The sequence below is a fragment of the Myxine glutinosa genome, chromosome 1 (genome assembly GCF_964187855.1).
Source record: "Myxine glutinosa chromosome 1, kmMyxGlut1.1, whole genome shotgun sequence".
NCBI classification, from domain to species: Eukaryota; Metazoa; Chordata; class Myxini; order Myxiniformes; family Myxinidae; genus Myxine; species Myxine glutinosa.
In genome coordinates, this window is record NC_136261.1 from 71,678,729 (window position 1) to 71,692,301 (window position 13,573).

General features: G+C 47.1%; 1 protein-coding gene across 2 annotated transcripts; it reads right to left on the reverse strand.

Moving 5' to 3' along the window:
- Positions 1 to 4,773: 4,773 nt before the first annotated feature.
- On the reverse strand, positions 4,774 to 12,847 carry TIMM29 (translocase of inner mitochondrial membrane 29). 2 transcript variants are annotated; one of them, XM_068112839.2, is made up of 4 exons: positions 12,729 to 12,847; positions 11,185 to 11,423; positions 10,948 to 11,078; positions 4,774 to 6,335 (listed from the first exon to the last, which is right to left on the reverse strand). In XM_068112839.2, exons 1-4 carry the CDS (start codon positions 12,817 to 12,819, stop codon positions 5,999 to 6,001), a joined length of 798 nt encoding a protein of 265 aa, XP_067968940.1. In that variant the 5' UTR covers positions 12,820 to 12,847; the 3' UTR covers positions 4,774 to 5,998. The 2 variants fall into 2 exon arrangements, with proteins under 2 accessions (XP_067968940.1, XP_067968931.1); XM_068112830.1 differs by having other exon boundaries at positions 12,705 to 12,832.
- Between the last annotated feature and the right edge of the window lie 726 nt (positions 12,848 to 13,573).

A 13,573-nucleotide genomic window follows, 5' to 3' on the forward strand; every position in this document is an offset into this window, starting at 1 on the left:
GGAGTGGGGCTCACGTGAGGAATGAATAAGATGGCCAGCTTAGAGTTACTGTAGATGAGTTTACATCTTTGTAGTATTGATTGCTGATTGTTGATGGTTGTTGATTGCTCGGGGAATATATCATTGATTGTTCCAGATCCTTGGTGTGGGGTGTCTTATTGATTGGAATTCATATTGATTGCGTTACGAAAGCGCATAAATAATATATCTTTCTGGCGGAGTTCCTCTCACGGTCCGGGGGTCACCGAGACCAGGTAGTCACCGGGAGGACCACGTAACACTATTTTCTGAAAATTTACTCTTTTCAAAAAGCTCCCTTTGTGGGCATATCTGCTGTCGGGTGCATAGAAAGAAGATTTCACCATAATGCTAAAATATAGCCCCAGAACAAATTAGTGATGAAATAATATACTAGTTTAGTTTTCTGAAGTTATGTCGATTCATTCCCCTTCCCTCAATGAAATTATTTCTTGGTGAAAGACTACTTAAACAATAGAAATAGCACAGGTATACTAGTACCTTATCCATTTTCCCAGTCATCTGACACAGTTTTACGTATCTGGCCTCATTGACATCCTTCACGTCACCCTTCATGCCATACAAGGAACAGACAAACTCTTCTGCTCTACTCTGGTCTGGTTACCTTCGCAAAAGCGGAAGGTTATGTTTTGATCGCTGTGTATTTATTTGTATGTCTGTGTGTGTGTGTGTGTGTATGTTATTCGCATAACTCAAAAAGTATTCAACCGAATTGCATGAAATTTGGTGGGATGATTGGTTATTATACGGGACACATTTGATTAGATTTTGGGAGCAATCGGGTCAAAGGTCAAGGTCAAGGTCACGAAAAGGTCAAAATCGTATTTTTGTTGTTCTGTTCCCTACACTCCCATGCCAAGTACAGAACAGTAGCTGCGGCGAAGGTATGCGCTCTACCGAGTGCCCGTTCTAGTTGATCTTCAGAAGCTAGTCTGCCGAAGAACTGGATGAGTGTTCCTTCTATGTCTTTCTCAAGAACTTCTAGAGGCTTCTTTTTACCCTTCCTGTAGAATGCAGTGGTGAAGTCAGAGCTGGTAAATGCATGAAGACCTGGCATGGCTGCAGCTGGCAAGCAGAATAAAAGTGTTGTGTTCCTGGAATATTTTGTCCAAGACTGGTAAAACAACCTATGTCGATCAGGTAGCCTAATTGTGCAAAAGTGCACATGCCTAGCTGAGCATAGCCTAGCCAAGGCCTATATTATATAGTAGACCTGCTTTCATTATCTGATCAGATACATTTAGTCACAAGAAACAGTTCCATGCCATTTCCATGACTTTTTAACAGTAGGCCTAATCTATTATGCCATTATTCTATTTTACATGTAAGCTCATAAGCCTCAATTTACTTACATTCATCTCGAAGAAGATCCTTCTATCTTTAACAAGACATGACCTTGACCATTGTTGACTCTCAAAGCAGACGTTAAAAGCTCTGCTGCCACCTATGTTTCATTACACATGCTGTGCCGCCCTCTTTGGAAGTGCAGACTCAGATTGTCTGGTACTCTCTATGCAGAGGAAAATTTGTCTGGTAGTGGTCATTCTGTACTCTGTGAGATGTACCTGTTATTTTAAACTTACTTGCAATTATACCATACCATAGTGTCCACGGGGTCAACTTTTGGGGTGTGTCTAGCGGGCCTTATGCAGCAGACAATATCTGGCGATGGGTTTTTTATATTTAGTAGAGTGTAATTGTTCATTTTAATTTGGTTTCATGTGATATCCCCCATGTTTAATCCAGCCCAAATTTCGGGACCCTTTGAGGGGGGTCTGGGGGGGGGCCTATGCAGAGGCAAATTTGTCTGGCGGTGGTAACTCTGTGCTCTGTGAGATGTACCTGTTGATTTCCACTTGGTTTCATGTGGTACCCCCAATGTTTGATCCAGCCCATTATTTGGCCCCCCTCTTTGGGCCCCAGGGGCCCCACGCAGCAGGGGGTCCCCGGCAGACATCCATATCTGAATATGTTAGGTTACACAATAAAGGTTTCTGTACTCGGATATTGGTACCTTTTTCGTTTGACCAAAATGCTCTGGGCTGCCGGCATATATCTCTCCACACGCAAGAATGAACTCTCAAACCTGTCTCCTTCCTCCAAATCCTGGTGGCGTCTGGTCAAATCTGTGTCTGGTGTTTGTTCCCCCTCCATCCCCTCCCTCACCTCAAATGGCTACACAGCTGACTCCGCACGTGACAAAGCCGAATGCCTCAACTCTGTGTTTGCCTCAAAATCTTGTGTCCCAAACCAATCTCTCTCTGTACCCACCTTACCCAGTCGAACCCAGCTGCTCCTGGACTCTGTGTCCTTCTCTCCTGACAAGGTGGAGAAGTTTTTGTCAAACCTCGACTCTGATTCTGCAACTGGACCAGACGGCATCAGCCCACGGGTCCAAAAATCCTGCTCTGCCGCTCCATCTCACCCTCTCGCTGTTCTCTTCACTGATTCACACTCCTCTCTCTGACATTTGCAGGGAAGATGATTGCAACTACAGACCAATCAGCCTGCTCCCAATTGAAAAAATCAGTCTTCAGCAAAGTCATGGAATCCATCATTGCTTCGGATATCAAATCCTTCCTCTTCTCCAATGGCCTGATCTCCGATCATAAATTTGGATTCAGACCAGGTCATTCTACTCTGGCCACGCTGCTTCTGCTGTCTCAACAATGGATGGAGGTCCTCAATGCCAAACAGGAAATCAGAGCTGTCTCCCTTGACATATCACGTGCCTTCGATATGGTCTGACATCCGCTCTGCTCACCAAACTCTCCTCCTATGGTATCCATGGAAATCTCCACGCATGGCTTGCGGACTTCCTCTCTGGTCGCAGTCTATGTGTGGCCCTGAATGGATTTCTCTAATTTCCCCTTCCTGTTCTGGCTGGAGTTCCCCAAGGTAGTGTTCTGGGCCCTGTGCTTTTTCTGGTCTTCATCAATGATCTCTCCGACTCTCTGGAAAATCCTCTCTATCTCTTTGCTGATGACTCCACTCTCTGCCGCTCCATTCCTCATCCCTTAGATCGGCAGTCTGCAGCCTCCTCACTCTCTGCAGACCTGGACAAAATCACAGACTGGTCAAACAAGTGGAACATGGCTTTCAATCCTGACAAATTTCACACTCTTACTATGTCTCTCCGAAAAGACCGACTGGACAACCCTCCCATCTACTTTCTCAACAATCCTCTCCAAGAAGTTCTGTCACTCAAGCTTTTGGGTCTCACTATCTGCCATCATCTTTCCTGGGAAAACCACCTTTCCAAGCTGGCCTCCAAAGCCAGTCGCCACCTGGGCATCCTCCGTCGTGCGAAGTCCTTCCTTGGCACACCTGAGCTCCTCACCACATACAAGGCTTTCATCCGCAGCTCAATGGAATACTGTTCTCTCCTCTGTGCTGGTGCTCCTGCCTCACACCTAGCTCGGGTTCACGCTGTTGAAACCAAAGCTTTCAGAATCATTGGAATCTCCCGCGATGAAGCTAACTCCGAGGGCCTTTCACTCACTCACCGCAGGCAGGTTTGGTGGTCTTTGTTTCTTCTACCGACTCCTCTCTGGCCTTGCTCCCCCAACTCTCTCTGTGCTCTGTCCCCCAAATATTCCTGCAGGTCACACAAGATCTGCCAGCAACCCTCTTATGGTTAAACTGCCAAAATCAAGACTCACTGCTCACCTTCACTCTTTCATTCCTCTTTTCCCCCGCATCTGGAACAAACTCCCTCGCTCTCTTCAATCCCACTCCTCCCTCCAGGTCTTTAAAACAGCTGTTCACCACCATCTCTTAACCTCCCCCATCCAAAACCTTGATCTTTTCTACCCCTGCTAATGCACCCCAGGTGCACGTTTTTGAAATACCAACTTCTTTCCTGGAAGTCCTTGCAGTGTCCCTATGTTTTATACCTCTCCCACCTCCCCCCAAGCCCTCTCCCTCCCACAGATCTCCCGATGTCCCTGCTCTCAAATGTTGTGTTTGTGTGCTTTCCCCTCTCTCCCCATCTTGTCTGCCGCTCCCCTTATTATATGTTTTATGCGTCTATTTGATTTTTGTGTGATTAATGTTCGCTCTTTCACGAGCCTCGATCTTGTATACAAAAAAAAAAAAAAAGTTCATCTTTGCATCATTATACAATATACATACCTGTACCATGTTTGACTTTGATTCCTTTCGCCGTTCTCAAGTTATCGCAGTAACGAAAACCTATCACGGACGCATGGATGCACGGACAACCCAAAAACATGTCTCCGGCGACTTCGTCAGTGGAGGCATACAAACATTTGTTAATTCAAATAGTATTTAACCTAATGCATATCCATAAGTCCATAAGTGTTAGGCCTGTACCAAACAAAAGAAATACAGAGGTGGAGGAGGGGTATAGGGGTTCATATATACCCACCCTCTCAAATACAGGAGGGTAGAGGGTCAGAGTGGGGACAGAGAGCTAGGAAAGGGGGTTTGAGAATTTGTGGTGGTGAGGGGGCTTGAAGACTTGGAGTAGAGGACTTGTGGCTGGAAGTGGGGGATGGGGGTTGAAGACTTGAAGAAGAAAGGGGTTGAGGACTCGAAGTCACATTTTACATTCCATGGAAGTTCCATGGGTCCCTCCTGTTATACTGTCCAAGGACATTCCTACCAAACCCCCTTAATATTTCACACTATTGGGAACAAATTCCCTTATAGCAGCAGCCGACCCCTAGCAAACTCCCTCGTGTATAAATAAATTACAAATGAAAAGCCTGGTGGGGATTGTTTAGATTTATTCTTTAACAGGATTCTCCTGCATGTGTAAACACAAGCTCACCTGTATTCTGATAGAGTTAATGTTTGTTTCTTTACGTGCTGCATTACAGGTGAGCTGGTAAACACTAAAAAAACAACATTTAACCCAAATCAAATGCAAGGCATTTATCAGAATCACAAATAATGTCTGTGAGAAGGTTGAGCAATTTAGTGTCAGGGAAGCAACACCTACAGTTGAAAATCAAAATACTGTTGATTAGCCCTAAATAAATAAATAAATCACAGGAACAGATATTGTTGAGGAATATGCAAGACACAATGAGCCAAGTGTTATTCAGTACAAAGAGGTTTCATATTAACTGGATATGCAACAAACACACCATTGTCTCCACAACAAGAACAAGCATTTAAAGCGTCATCTCCAAACTGCCAATTCCAGAATTGTTGTAATCGGAACCAAATATTGGTGGAAGCAAACTCTACATCCAAAGGACCAATGAGGAGCCTCGACGCCTGCAGTGTTATGCATAGGAAAGGCTTAAATTGGTGCATCGACATCTGCCCGCAATGGTGCCCACACACCATCGATCATTGGTTGTAGATAATACGGCCTTTTGTAAACCGACTGAGGCGTGGTGCCAATTGGATGTGTTCATGGAGCATTACCGGTCAGGGTGATGTGCTCAAGAGTCTACAAGGCTTAGCATTCTTCAGGCATATCATTGGGGAAAGGAGGAGGGAAGGGCGTGGAGGCTCTCTGGCCTGTGCCAGTCGAAAGTTAAGGACATGTCTGTTACACGGCAACGACAGGCAGAATTTTTACAAGACAGCATTTGAAACAAATTCCCAGAACTTCAGCAATTGCTCCACAGCACCTGCATTGAAGCACGAGTTTTTCTGTGCTGGTGCAGGTTTGTCATGCTGTGTTTTTGATGGTACGACGCAGCGAGTGGAGATGCGACGTGGAAGCAAACAGGTGAAGTGCAAATTTGCCAGCAGAGGTGGATGAAATTGGTTTCAAGGACATGGCAAGAGGGAGCTCGTGTAGCGGTAGAGGGATCTGCAGGAAATAAGCTTATTTTATGCATTTAAGAAAAAAAAAAGCATAGATTTACTTGCTGCCACAACACAAAATCTATCGTACAAACAAAATCACTGCCTTTTACACGACCTATAATACGTGGCCACTTTTGCTCGGCATAAGAGGTGACCACATTTTCCTGCATCACAAAAGTTGGACGTCTGCCTTGCCCGTCCTATGAATATGGGACTCTTGTGCCGTGCTGGACCTTAAGGATGAGTTAACTTGACCGTCCGATTCTGAATATCGTTGGTCGTCGGCAGGATCAGGCTTGGGCAGGCAGAGCGGGTTGAGGTCACGGAGGTCGTGCAAGGCCTCACAGTGCTGAGAGTTCAAGTCCGAGGGTCTTATGATGTGCAATTCAGCTGGTAACTGTGCAAACTCCAAATCGTTTATGTCCGAGTTCACAACGTTCCTGTCCAACAGCCACCAGCGACCCAGAAAACCAACATCTCGCAAACGCTGTGGGAAGTCCCGCCATCTGCCCAGAAATGTGCCAAAGTGATAGCATTAATCAGATCCATCCACACTCATGTCATAGTCTCTTGAATTTTTTTATACATTGACCACAGGCTTCTTTAACGACCTCAATTACTCCCACCTTCTCATGGGCTCAGCCAGGGAAACTTTATGGTTCAAGTGTTTCAGACGTAATATTTGACTATGTCATGGATTTGTAATTTGCTCAGGGTGCCAGCGATAACTTGCCTCTTGATAAAAGACAACGTGGGTTTCCTCCACATTCTTCACCCTCCCCTCTCCGCCATTCGTTCTCAGTCACATGTAATAGCTAATCACCAAAAGTAACAAGTTCAACCAAGATCCTGTCTGTCCAGCTTATCAGGAATTTTTTGTATGTGGGTTATGACTGAATTTCCAATGTATTCATCTATTATCTATATATATACACTATAACACTCTCCTCCAGTCTGATTGTCCATCAGTCCGTCCAATCAGGGTGGGATATCGCCCGTTCAGGAAGTGGCTTCAAAATATAATCTCCACCATTTTGTTCGCTCCATAAGTTATAGGTCTGAGGCATCATCTATATTATAATAGGCGTAGGTGATTCTGTCCGTCTGTCCGGGGGTGTGGCTTACTCCGTTGAGAGAGTAGCTCCACCCATTCTGGGAGAGGCTTCATATAAACAAATATCCACCATTTTATTAACTCGCATAGCTTTGAGGCCTGTTTTGTAGGCCCGTGGTGTCTTGCTCTCTCTCCCAGTTTTATTTCAAATCAAATTCGATATATCATTTCATTTTTCACAGTCGCTAACATAGTTTTAGACTCGGTTTTAAAAAAACGGGAAGAGAATCCCATGAAAATTTCCATTTATGGAACTAAATGAATTCTCAAAGGCCTGTAAAATAAAGCCCATTCAGTGAGTCACCCTCACGATTTTATATCGCATTCACAATCTGATTTAATTTTTATCGATGGTTTTCGACTCGGTGTCAGAAATAATTGAGAACATTCACGCACACATGGGAAATTGCCGAGATATATTGTTTAAAAATCGCGGCATGGTCGGTCATCCACCGCCTAAAATAACAGACGGGAAAATGGCGAGATATATTTCCATTTGATAACAATCATCACGATTAAATATTTAATTTATACGTCGTCACAATAATGTGGAGAGAGGAGCATAGCTTCGTTCACGTATCGCCACAGATGGGAAATTGCCGACAAATATTTCTTCGTTCTTATTTCATTCAACATTATTATCCGGAAGTAAAATGTTTCAGGAAATTACCGAGAGATATTTCTTCGTTTTTTTTTATTAGTTATGTGCAAACAAACACTTTAAATAGGTTTATATGAAATCTTTAATTTTCACAATGTAATTTACTTGCCATTTGTCATTTGATGATTACGAGACACTTCCTCTTGAGGATCGTGACAATTCATGCGTTGCGTGGAAACCTCCATTATTTTCCAAAATGAATGAGACGATCGATGAAGAATGCAGACTTGAACAGGATGCAGCAAGAAAACGAACGAGACAGAGAGAAACGAGACGGGAAAAAGCCGATTGGAGAGGAGAGTGAGGAGCGATTGGAGAGGCGAGTGAGGAGCGATTGGAGAGGCGAGTGAGGAGCGATTGGAGAGGCGAGTGAGGAGCGATTGAAGAGGCGAGTGAGGAGGGATTGGAGAGGCGAGTGAGGAGCGATTGGAGAGGTGAGTGAGGAGCTATTGGAGAGGAGAGTGAGGGGCGATTGGAGGGGAGTGTGAGGGATTGGAGAGGAGTGTGAGGGATTGGAGAGGAGTGTGAGGGATTGGAGAGGAGTGTGAGGGATTGGAGAGGAGTGTGAGGGATTGGAGAGGAGTGTGAGGGATTGGAGAGGAGTGTGAGGGATTGCAGAGGAGTGTGAGGGATTGGAGAGGAGTGTGAGGGATTGGAGAGGAGTGTGAGGGATTGGAGAGGATTGGAGAGGAGTGTGAGGAGGGATTGGAGAGGAGTGTGAGGAGGGATTGGAGAGGAGTGTGATGACTGATGAGGTATTGGAGAGGAGTGTGAGGAGGTGTTGGAGAGGAGTGTGAGGAGGTGTTCGAGAAGGGTGTGAGGAGGTGTTCGAGAGGAGTGTGAGGAGGTGTTGGAGAGGAGTGTGAGGAGGTGTTGGAGAGGAGCGAGGGGTTGGAGAGTGAGGCGCGATTGGAGAGGTGAGTGAGGTGCGATTGGAGAGGCAAGTGAGGCGCGATTGGAGGGGAGTATGAGGAATTGAAGACGAGTGTGAGGGATTTGAGAGGAGTGTGAGGGATTGGAGAGGAGTGTGAGGGATTGGAGAGGAGTGTGAGGGACTGGAGAGGAGTGTGAGGGATTGGAGAGGAGTGTGAGGGATTGGAGAGGAGTGTGAGGGATTGGAGAGGAGTGTGAGGGATTGGAGAGGAGTGTGAGGGATTGGAGAGGAGTGAGAGATTGGAGAGGAGTGTGAGGGATTGGAGAGGAGTGTGAGGGATTGGAGAGGAGTGTGAATGATTGGAGAGGAGTGTGAATGGTTGGAGAGGAGTGTGAGGGGTTGGAGAGGAGTGTGAGGGGTTGGAGAGGAGTTTGAGGGGTTGTAGAGGAGTGTGAGGGGTTGGAGAGGAGTGAGGGGTTGGAGAGGAGTGTGAGGGGTTGGAGAGGAGTGTGAGGAGGTATTGGAGAGGAGTGTGAGGAGGTATTGGAGAGGAGTGTGAGGAGGTATTGGAGAGGAGTGTGAGGAGGTATTGGAGAGGAGTGTGAGGAGGTATTGGAAAGGAGTGTGAGGAGGTATTGGAGAGGAGGTATTGGAGAGGAGTGTGAGGAGGTATTGGAGAGGAGTGTGAGGAGGAGTGGCATTGGAGAGGCATGAGGGTGGAGAGGAGTGAGGGGTCACATATTATGTGAAATAAATAAATTGTGTTCATTACACCATTTTAACCATTTTGTAAAATTTAATGTGCAGCACGTAAATCAAGATGTCCAAATGTCACACACGTCCATACCAGTGGGATTCCCACGGGTGACCCCACTAGTAACTTATAAGCCTCTTTTGTAAAACTCACACTTTCTGACTCTTTCACAGCTTTATCTTAACTTTAATTCGATATCTGATTTCATTTTTCATAGTCGATAAAATGGTTTAAGACTCGGTTGCAGCAAAACGTGAGAAAATTGGATGTATAATTGCCGTTTAATTGGCAGATATGCATTGTAATAGCCGTTTTGACTGTATCTGGTCGGATGTAATGTGGGGACGGCAAAATAGTTGGGGGAGAGGAGTGAGGTGGGAAGGGAGAGAGGGGGGAAGGAGGGGAGGAAAGGAGAGAGGGAAGGAAAGGAGAGAGGGAAGGAAAGGAGAGAGGGAAGGAAAAGAGACAGGGGCGGAAAGAAGAGAGGGGAGGAAAGGAGAGAGGAGAGGAGAGAGGGGAGGAGAGGAGAGAGGGGAGGCGAGGAGAGAGGGGAGGGAAAGGAGAGAGGGGAGGGAAAGGAGAGAGGGGAGCAAAGAAGGGGGGAAAGGAGAGAGGGGGGAAGGAGAGGGGAGGAAAGGAGAGAGGGGAGGAAGGAGAGAGGGGAGGAAGGAGAGAGGGGAGGAAGGAGAGAGGGGAGGAAGGAGAGAGGGGAGGAAAGGAGAGAGGGGAGGAAAGAAGGAGGGAAAGGAGAGAGGAGCGGAAAGGAGGAGGGAAAGGAGAGAGGGGAGGAAAGAAGGAGGGAAAGGAGAGAGGGGAGGAAATAAGGAGGGAAAGGAGAGAGGGGCGGAAAGGAGAGAGGGGGGAAGGAGAGAGGGGAGGAGGAAAGAGGGGAGGAAAGGAGAGAGGGGAGGAAAGGAGAGAGGGGAGGAAACGAGAGAGGGGAGGAAAGGAGAGAGGGGGGAGGAGAGAGGGGAGGAGGAGAGAGGGGAGGAAAGGAGAGAGGGGAGGAAAGGAGAGAGGGGAGGAAAGGAGAGAGGGGAGGAAAGGAGAGAGGGGAGGAAAGGAGAGAGGGGAGGAAAGGAGAGAGGGGAGCAAAGGAGAGAGGGAAGGAAAGGAGAGAGGGGAGGAAAGGAGAGAGGGGAGGAAAGGAAAGAGGAGAGGAAAGGAGAGAGGAGAGGAAAGGAGAGAGGAGAGGAAAGGAGAGGAGAGAGGGGAGGAAAGGAGAGAGGAGAGGAAAGGAGAGGAGAGAGGGGAGGAAAGGAGAGAGGGGAGGAAAGGAGAGAGGGGAGGAAAGGAGAGGAGAGGAAAGGAAAGGAGAGAGGGGAGGAAAGGATGGTGAATGAGCATGGTGATTGTGATATATGACAGATTCGACAATATGTTCGGCCTGAACGAAATTGGAATCAAAATGACGGAGTGTGGAGAGTCAGCCGCCGTATCGCCATAATGACATCAGACGTGATCACATCACCCTGTCATGTGACCAAATCCTCAGCTCTGATTGGTATACGTTTGAGGGGACAGACATACAGACTGTTCGAGACGGCCTTGCCCTATGGCAATCTTACTGGTCATTATCATTTCTGCAGTTATTCTAAAAATTATTCACAAAGGAGGAGTTTATTAAAAGCTCAGAAAATGAGCTCACATTGTCCTTTTATGGCGCAGATAATTTTACTTTTGCGTGAAGAATCGCAACACACTCCGAACTTCACCTTGGCTTCATGTAAGCGCATGCGCTTTCAAAGGAGCAGCATGCAGAGTCATGAGGAGCTTCGTAGAGGAAAGTACAGAATCCAAGTGAAAGCAACCGAAGCCGACCATTAGCTTGTAACCTCAGCAGCATCTACAAGCACGGGTAAAGGTCACTTTTCATTCAAAAAGTTGAAACCGTGCAAACCGGAAGCAAAGATTGGAATCAGATAAGCTAGAAAAGTGGTTTAGCTGTCTACCTGCACGTGATTGTCAGCATGGAGGTTTCGAATGGCCTCGGGAACAGTCAGCAGATCGTTTGCCGCATCGGTCAAGGCCACTTCAAATGAATCCATCCCAGGTGACTTGTGGATAGAGGTTGCAACTGCGGCAGCGACGACCCCATAGGCAGTGGCTTGAACTGGACGATCCCGCATCCCCCGAAGTATGTCCAGGCCTGCCTCAAGATAATCCTGCCATATGTTTCGGCACCAAACACCTGAAACAATTGGCAGAGATATCATCGTAAAATTAACAGGATGGATACACAATACTTAACAGGACACCTGATCCCTCGCCCCTTCATGACGATCAACTGGACCAGGTGCCCTCACCATCATCACACCAACCATCATGTGCCAACCAGGACCACTCACCCCCTTCATGACGATCAACTGGACCAGGTGCCCTCACCATCATCACACCAACCATCATGTGCCAACCAGGACCACTCACCCCCTTCATGACGATCAACTGGACCAGGTGCCCTCACCATCATCACACCAACCATCATGTGCCAACCAGGACCACTCACCCCCTTCATGACGATCAACTGGACCAGGTGCCCTCACCATCATCACACCAACCATCATGTGCCAAGCAGGACCACTCACCCCCTTCATGACAAGCAGCCAGCACAACCCTCCACCCCCTTACCGCCAACATTTTCCGGCCAGGCTACTTGGACCTTTTTTCACCTTTATGAACCACCCAGACTTCCTGACCATCTACACACTGAGTGACCTAGACCAAAAACACTAAGTGAACTGGACCACTCGCCCCCCCCCCCCCCCCCACTTCATGCTGAGTGATCCAGACTACTCGCCCCCCCCCCCTCTACATGCTGAGGGATCCGGACCACTCCTCCTCCCCCCTCTTCATGCTGAGTGATCTAGACCACTCCCCTCCCACCCCCTTCTTCATGCTGAGTGATCCGGACCACTCCCCCTCCTCCCCTTCTTCATGCTGAGTGATCCAGACTACTCGCCCCCCCCCCCCCCCCCTCTACATGCTGAGTGATCTGGACCACTTGCCCCCCTTCATACATTCATACTGAACGACCCTACCAACCCCTTACCCCCTTCACAAAGAAGACTAACCCGAACCTCTTCCCTGCTTTGCCAGACTCAGTCCTGCAATGGTTGGAGCTTCGGCTCGGAATCTGAGAGTTCGATAATTCAATCCCCGTCCGAATGATACCAAAGATTTCTTTTTTCTGTGGTACGTGCTGCTTCCTTGCTTGGCGCTCAGCATTTAAAAACCAATAGAGCACGGACAAACAACCATAGGTTGGCAGCAATTGCGCAGGCGTTGATGGGCCTAATCTCCTCTTGTGTTGAAGTTCATTTGAAAGGACAGGACTTCATATTACTGTACGAGTACAAGGTGCCGTTACCTGGTCCTCTTTCATACCTGGATACGAGACCCGAACCCCATGACTGTTTTATATCGTCTAATATCGCTTCAGCGCGGTAAACATATACAGTATATAAATACATACATATATCAGTCTTTGCAAACCCACCGATTCGACCTTTAGTGAACCGCTGCCAGCGTGACAATTGCGATGGACCACTGGCCGCTGCACTGTACGTGCGCCACAAGGAGGCCGCCATGACAGTTCGCTCCAAGTGATCATGCAACCAGCTTAGCGCTATACACCGCTCAGATTGCTCTTTTGCTTTTTCCAAGAATACGACTTTTTCCCGTTCGTAACCTCGCTTCTTGTGTGAAATAATTTTCCGCACGAATCAGATTACATCTCTAAACTTGGTGTTTGTGTTAATATATCTTCAATGCTCTGAGGAAAAAAATCAACAACACCTACTACCGATAATTTCTCATAAGTATAAATACGTAAACACCAGAGAAATTCGCTCGATCCTTATGACTAAATTGAATGACGTGATGAGCTCGAATTTACAAGGAACGGGAAATTACCGAAATCGTATGTAAACAGATCAGGTTCAACAAACAAAACGTCTTCCTGGTAAAAACGACTGGCATTTATATAACAAGATTATTCACAAATTAAACACGTATTCTTGTCTTGTGCGACTGATGGGGAAGGTGGACTCCGTGCGTGCGTGCGTGCGTGCTTACGTATATGCGTGCATGTGCCACGTCAGTTTGTGAATACGTATATGTTTGTTAACGTATGTGCGTGCATGTTCACGTCAGTGCGTGAATACGTATATGTGTGTGTTTATGTTTAGGTATGTGCGTGCATGGTCACGTGAGTGCGTGCTGGCGACCATGTGTGCGTGCGTGCTTATGTCCGTGCGTGCATGTCACGTCAGTGCGTGAATACGTATGTGCGTGTTTACGTATGTGCGTGTTGGTCACGTGAGTGCGTGCATGCGCACGTGT

Coding starts and splice junctions, on each gene's coding strand:
- TIMM29 (XM_068112830.1), bottom strand. CDS start 12,819: ATGGCGGCCTCCTTGTGGCGCACGTACAGTGCAGCGGCCAGTGGTCCA. Junction 11,079..11,184: donor ATGCTGACAATCACGTGCAG/GTAGACAGCTAA, acceptor CCGTGCTTGTAG/ATGCTGCTGAGGTTACAAGC. Junction 6,336..10,947: donor TGCGCTTACATGAAGCCAAG/GTGAAGTTCGGA, acceptor ATTTCTGGGCAG/ATGGCGGGACTTCCCACAGC.